Source organism: Polypterus senegalus, chromosome 6, assembly GCF_016835505.1.
Source record: "Polypterus senegalus isolate Bchr_013 chromosome 6, ASM1683550v1, whole genome shotgun sequence".
Lineage (NCBI taxonomy): Eukaryota > Metazoa > Chordata > Cladistia > Polypteriformes > Polypteridae > Polypterus > Polypterus senegalus.
This window is the reverse complement of record NC_053159.1, coordinates 133,868,130-133,875,838: the sequence shown is the minus strand read 5'-3', so window position 1 is coordinate 133,875,838 and position 7,709 is coordinate 133,868,130. Positions and strand designations below refer to the sequence as shown.

Genomic DNA, 7,709 nt, shown 5'->3' with positions numbered 1-7,709 from the left:
TAATGAAATTGAGCTTAATAGTCCTGTGGGTCTTAACAATTGAGTTGGGAAGAAAGTTGCTGGACTGATGTGTAGCTCAAAGAAACACAGAGGTTTGCAGTCCTGTGTTTTGTGTGGCGTAGAAGTAAAGAAACCTTTAGGAGTGAGAACAATGAATAAAGTTCATTTTACCTTAAATTATTTTTGGAATATGACTGACAACCACTGCCTGTAAGATATTTGTACCAATGTTTTACAGTACACTGAAAAGAAAGGAAATAAACAACAGGAAGAGGAAAAACGGAAGCGTCAGATATGCTAATTGGTGTCCAGTTCTACAGGTTTATTTGGTCACAATTTTGGTGTATTGAGAACAACACTAATATCACACAAATACATTTCTCACACAGCAGAGAGGTCTGTGGCCCTCATCAGATACTCAGCATGTTATTGCACAGAGACTGGATCACTGCATTTCAAGGGATGGGGATGCAAGCTTTATGTGAATATCCAAACATTTGCACCCTACTGTGAGGCACATTTCCACCTTTTGTCTTTCTGCTCCAGGGCCGTTTGGCTGAACGGTCCTAATGGAGCTCTCCAGGGTGTCTTCTCAGATCTCTGTGGAGCGAGCTGTGGGTGTCTCCTAACCACTCTTTCATTCTTGCCTTTATTCCACATTCCCATTGTTAGAGAGGTCCACTTTTTATTTTTTGCCTACTCTTTGATCTTTCAAGTAAAATGGTAGATGGTGGCCCACTCTCTGGTCTGGTGAGAGTTAAAAGACATGCCTCAAGCAATAATCAATACAGTGACTGGTGCTCCTTCTCCTCCCATTATGAACTCTACTAGTCACCTAAAGAGCACTAGGCAAGATCAGATGAGCTGGTTGCAGTAACCCCCCACCCTGACAAGAAGCATTAATATTTCAATTTTATATATACTAGACTTTTTAGATGTATTTTCTGTATTTTTGTTTTATATAATTAGTTCTAAAGTACAGAAGACAACGCAGACCTGTGATTGGTCAGTGATATGGAAGGTGGCAGCAGTGGAAGATCCTATTAGGTGGCAGAAGCTGAAACCTGGGCACAACACGGCTGCTCAGTAAGCATGATTGGCCACATAGAGTGACTGGGCTGCCACCTCACTTCCATCTCCACTGGCCTCATACTTCCCAAGAGATGCCAAACTGTTTACCTTGAAAAGGGAAAAAGAAATGTCAGGTCAGTCAAGATTGAGCATTACAATTAGAGTAGCCTTAACTTACAGCCAAGATTGAGAGAGGAACCTTTGCCTTCTGTCTCTGTCATGCTTTTTATTAACTCTCCATTGCATTGCTGTAATTCTGTTGTGAACAGTTTTTCTCATTGGAAATTAAAGGCATTTAAACTTCAAAATCAGATTGGATCAAAGACAACCAAAAACATTTGACCAAGATATAAATGTAGTATTAAACCTCTATGGGGCATCAGACCTTAACCTGGTAGATTCAGACACAAGCCAGGGTTCAATTTTGGATGGGACAAGAAACTAACACTTGCTAATCGGATGAAAAATATTATGTAACCATCTATCCATTATTCTACCCGCTATATACCCCAACTACAGGGTCACGGGGGTCTGCTGGAACCAATTACAGCCAACACAGGGCACAAGGCAGGAAACAAAGCCCAGGCAGGGCACCAGCCCACTGCAGGGCACACACCAAGCACACGCTAGGGACAATTCAGAATCGCCAATGCACCTAACCTGCATGTCTTTGGACTGTGGGAGGAAACCCACGCAGACACGGGGAGAACATGCAAACTCCATGCAGGGAAGACCCGGGAAGCAAACCCAGTTCTTCTTATTATGAGGCAGCAGCGCTACCCGCTGCGCCACTGTGCCGCCCCTATGTAACTATAACAAAGTAATTTTCTGCATACAGTATTTGTAGAGTTTTAACCAAAGGTTAATATTATTGGCAGGCAGTGTGGTGTAGTGGTCAAGGCTTTCGATCTAGGACTTCAGATGCTGAGGTTGTGGGTTCAAATCCTTCTGCTAACACTGTATAACCATGAGCAAGTCGCTTGACCTGCCTGTGCTCCAGCATGGAAAAAGGAATGAAATTATAACCAATTGTATCTCAAATGTCACAAGTTACCTTGAATAAAAGCATCAGTTGAATAATAATATTAAAAGGTCATTGGAGCTGCGACTCTTGAACATGCTGGATACAATTACAAATGAGGAAAATATTCCTGCATTAGATTGGTTCTTGCTTTTCCTAGTGACTTGGCTTTTGTTGATGGTCACTTTGCAGGAAAGTATATTATTTTGAACTGAAATGGGTTATCAGTAGGAATAATGTGAAATTTCAGTATTTTATCATTATTATATTTTTACTTGGTTACATAATTCACTTTCTTTCTTTGTGTTTTTCATCAGTTTTTTTTGCCATAGGCAGACAATAAAGTTCTAATACTGAATCACAAGTCAAGTCAAGTCAAGTTGAGGGCAGTGCATTACCGCACCCGCTACACGACGAAACAACTCGGGATCCCGGTTTGCAACCCCCCAGGCAGACACGCAGTCCAGTCCCACCCTCTGGAAATGACCCTCTATCTGCCGCAGCCAGGTGTTACGTGGGTGACCCCTTGGCCTGGTCCAGCCATTCGGGTCCCCAACAATGAGGATCTTACAAGCCGGATCACCCTCTGGGAAACGCTCCACATGGCCGTAGTGCCGTAAGTGACGCTCCCTCACAATTCAGGTAATGTGCCTCATTCAGGACTCCATGAGCAACCACTCATTCGACACAAAGTCAAACCAACGGTACCCAAGGATTTTCCGGAGAGACACAGTACCAAAGGAGTCCATACTGAATCACATTTTACTTAAATGTATTACATTAGCAACGATATTTCCTGGCTATACATGTAGACAGTCCGTGCAATGAATTGAATGGTTTTACTTTTGGAGTCATTTTCCTCCACTTCAAGCACTAGAGAAAACAACTGGCGGTACTATTTTTGGAAGCTTCTTAAAAACTGGGGGTTCCTGTTTAAAGTTCACCGATGAGATTATATATGTAAAGAATTTTGGAGAGCAGTAGAGAAAGAGGATGGGCCATCCTCGTTTAAAGTAAGCAGAAATACATGTAAACAATTTTGGAAAGTGGAGAAAGGGTCCCTTTTCAAACTCCATAAATGTGAATATACACAGCCTGGCCAAAAAAAAAGTCGCCACCAAAAAAAAATAAAGGTCACACACTCTAATATTTCATTGGACCGCCTTTAGCTTTGATTATGGCACGCATTCGCTGTGGCATTGTTTCGATAAGCTTCTGCAATGTCACAAGATTTAGTTCCATCCAGTGTTGCATTAATTTTTCACCAAGATCTTGCATTGATGATGGTAGAGTCTGACCGCTGCGCAAAGCCTTCTCCAGCACACCCCAAAGATTCTCAATGTGGTTAAGGTCTGGACTCTGTGGTGGCCAATCCATGTATGAAAATGATGTCTCATGCTCCCTGAACCACTCTTTCACAATTTGAGCCCGATGAATCCTGCATTGTCATCTTAGAATATGCCCGTGCCATCAGGGAAGAAAAAATCCATTGATGGAATAACCTGGTCATTCAGTATATTCAGGTAGTCAGCTGACCTCATTCTTGGAGCACATACTGTTGCTGAACCCAGACCTGACCAACTGCAGCAACCCCAGATCATAGCACTGCCCCCACAGGCTTGTACAGTAGGCACTAGGCATGATGGGTGCATCACTTCATCTGCCTCTCTTCTTACCCTGATGCGCCCATCACTCTGGAACAGGGTAAATCTGGACTCATCAGACCACATGACCTTCTTCCATTGCTCTAGAATCCAATCTTTATGCTCCCTAGCAAACTGAAACCTTTTTTTCCGGTTTGCCTCACTGATTATTTTGATTTCACCAAATGTTTAAATGATTGCCGATCATGATCATTCAGGATTTTTTTCCGGCCACATTTCTTCCTCAAAGACGATGGGTCCCCACTATCCTTCCAGTTTTTAATAATGCGTTGGACACTTCTTAACCCAATTTTAGTAGTGTCTGCAATCTCCTTAGATGTTTTTCTCTGCTTAATGCATGCCAATGATTTGACCCTTCTCAAACAGACTAACATCTTTTCCATGACCACGAGATGTGACTTTTGACATGGTTGTTTAAGAAATGAGAAGCAACTCATTGCACCAGTCGGGGTTAAATAACTTCTTGCCAGCTGAAAGATAATCGCCCATGCAGTAATTATCCAATGGGAGGCTCGTACCTATTTGCTTAGTTAAATCCAGGTGGCGACTTTTTTTTTGGCCAGGCAGTGTATATTACAATGGAGTAGCTCATAGGGGTCCTGTTAAGTTTAAACCTACGGCGTCTGACCCCTTCTCTTGGATCTGAGGACACCACCTCCACCCTTACTTCTCTTTCACTGCCTTTTTGCTTCTACCAACATTCACAGCCACGAGATCTGACAATGACACTCTAGCTTTACAGCTTTTGCTCATCATTGAGCTTTGCTGAAATTTCTGCTTCAGTTTTGCACCTGACTGTACACGGCCAATATGATTACATCTTGTTTATCCTGTCCAGGGCAACACTTCTTCTCCAGTCATCTGTCCATCCTATTAGTTAGTGTTGCTGTTAGTCGCTTCTGCTGTGTCCTTTCGTTTGCATAAAGCCACCTTCAGGTGCAGCGCAGAGCATGCAAGTTAGCATAATAAACTGCTCAAAAAAATTAAAGGAACACTTTGAAAACACATCAGATCTCAATGGGAAAAAGAAATCCTCCTGGCTATCTATACTGATATAGACTGGGTAATGTGTTAGGAACGAAAGGATGCCACATCGTTTGATGGAAATGAAAATGATCAACCTACAGAGCCCTGAATTCAAAGACGCCCCAAAAATCTGCCAAAATTTAATTGCAGCAACTCAAAATTGTACGCAGCACTTTGTATGGCCCCTGTGTTCTTGTATACATGCCTGACAACATCGGTGCATGCTTCTAATGAGATGACAGATGGTGTTGTGGGGGATCTCCTCCCAGATCTGGACCAGGGCATCACTGAGCTCCTGGACAGTCTGAGGTGCAACCTGGTGGCATTGGATGGACCAAAACATAATGTCCCAGAGGTGTTCTATTGGATTTAGGTCAGGAAAGTGTGGTGGCCAGTCAATGGTATCAATTCCTTCATCCTCCAGGAGCTGCCTGCATACTCTCACCACATGAGGCCAGGAATTGTCGTGCACCAGGAGCCACTGTACCAGCGTAGGGTCTGACAATGGGTCCAAGGATTTCATCCTGATACCTAATGGCAGCCAAGGTGCCTTTGTCAAGCCTGTAGCGGTCTGTGTGACCCTCCATGGATATGCCTCCCCAGACAATCATTAACCCACCACCAAACTGCTCATGCTGAATGATGTTACAGGCAGCATAATGTTCTCCATGGCTTCTCCAGACCCTTTCACTTCTGTCACGTGCTCAGGGTGAACCTGCTCTCATCTGGTAAAAGCACAGGGCACCAGTGGTGCATCTGCCAATTCTGGTATTCTATGGCGAATGCCAATCGAGCTGCATGCTGCTGGGCAGTGAGCTCAGGGCCCATTAGAGGACATGGGGCCCTTGGGTCACCCTCATGAAGTCTTTCTGGTTGTTTGGTCAGAGACATTCACACCAGTGGCCTGCTGGAGGTCATTTTGTAGGGCTCTGGCAGTGCTCATCCTGTTCCTCCTTGCCCAAAGGAGCAGATACTGGTCCTGCTGATGGGTTATGGACCTTCTATGGCCCTCTCCAGCTCTCCTAGAGTAACTGCTTGTCTCCTAGAATCTCCTCCATGCCCTTGAGACTGTGCAGGGAGACACAGCAAACCTTCTGGCAATGACACGTATTGATGTGAAGTCCTGGAGAAGTTGGACTACCTGTGCAACCTCTGTAGGGTCCAGGTATCGCCTCATGCTACCAGTAGTGACACTGACTGTAGCCAAATGCAAAACTAGTGAAGAAACAGTCAGAAAAGATGAGGAGGGAAAAATGTCAGTGGTCTCCACCTGTTAAACCATTCCTGTTTTGGGGGTCATCTCATTGTTGCCCCTCTAGTGCATCTGTTGTTAATTTCATTAACACCACAGCAGCTGAAACTGATTAACAACCCCTCTGCTACTTAACTGACCAGATTAATATCCCATAAGTTTCATTGACTTTATGCTATACTCTGATTAAAAAGTGTTCCTTTAATTCTTTTGAGCAGTATATTAAAAAACATCAACAAAAAAATGTTCTTTTCTCTATAACGTCACCAAATTTAAATCAAATCAGTCAAAGCATTTTTCTGATTCTCAGGTACTTAGTTTAGGGGTGTTTTTTACAACTAAATTTTGATATATTGAAATGTCCTTTCTTAGAAGATGCCCACTGACTGAGATGTACCATCCTGTCCCATTTCCGCTTTTAACTATGTGGGCTATAGTATTTTCGTTGATGAATGAATCGGTCAGTCAGTCAACCTTGTATTATATACTGTGGCTTCAGTCCCATTGGAAACCATCATAATTTTCTGCATGACAAAAGATTTTTACACATATTTATCAATTCAGTATTTTTAATGGGAACTATTAGTGTTTGAATAAGTATTCAGGCCCTACTTTGTCAAAGACCCTTTTGCTGCAATAACAGTCTTAATTTCTAGGGGGTAAATATGTACCAGTCTTGCAAATTATTTTCCCCACATTCTTGGCAGACTTTATAGAAATCCTCTAGGATGGTGGGATGGCACCTTTGGATAGTAGTTTTCAAATCATGCCATAGATTCTCAGTAGGGTTAAGATCTTGGCTTTGACTTTTTTACCATTCCAAAACATTCACTTTTCTGTTTCTGAGCCGTTCGAGTGTTGTTTTGGCCTTCTGCTTAGGGTCATTGTCATGTTGAAAGATGAATCTTCTATTAAGCCACAGGTTCATAGCAGACTGGAACAAGTTCTCCTGTAATATTGTGCAGTATTTGATTCCATTCATCATCTCTTCAACTCTGACAAGATTCCCAGTCCCCGCACATGAAAATCAGCCCCATTGTATGATGCCGCCACCACCATATTTCACCGCAGGTATGGTGTTTCTTGAGGCATGGGCAGTATTAGTTTTACGTCACACATTCCTCTTTGAAGTCTGGCCAAAAAAGTTTTATTTTGGTCTCATCTGTCCATAAAACCTTCTCCCACAAATGGGTCTTTCGCATGCTTTGCAGCAAATGCCACACATGCTGTTATGTGGACCTTCTTAAGGAATGGCTTCTTTCTTGCTAATCTCCCATTCAGGTCTGTTTTATGGAGGTTCTTGAATTGCGGACCCATGCACCTTCACTCCAATTTCAGCCAAAGAGTTTTAGTAGCCTCTCTCACCAGTCGACATCTTGCTCTGATGTTTAGTTTTGAGGGACAGCCTGTTCTAGTAAGAGTGGGTACTGTGATGAACCTTCCACTTGCTGATGATGGATCCAACAGTGCTTAACAGGCCATTTAATCTCTTCATTGTTTTTTGTAGCTATTTCCTGCCTTGTGCATCTCAATGGCTTTGTTTCTCACATCAGCAGAATGCTCCTTTGACTTCATTTTTGCAGTGACTGTCCAACAAAGACTATAGCCCTTACAAAGGGTGCCTTTTATATCCAGAGATATAGAGGACCCACAAGAAGCACCTCATTATGTTAAG

The 7,709-nt window shown here is 43.0% G+C and overlaps 1 protein-coding gene across 1 annotated transcript in view; it reads right to left on the bottom strand.

Annotated features, from left to right (window-relative positions):
* Positions 1–298: 298 nt before the first annotated feature.
* LOC120531649 (fructose-bisphosphate aldolase C) overlaps positions 299–7,709 on the bottom strand; it is a 41,852-nt gene continuing 34,441 nt past the window's right edge. The window contains exon 9 of the mRNA XM_039757248.1: positions 299–1,179. Coding sequence (XP_039613182.1) covers positions 1,084–1,179 — 96 coding nt within the window. The 3' untranslated portion in view covers positions 299–1,083. The remainder of the gene's footprint in view (positions 1,180–7,709) is intronic.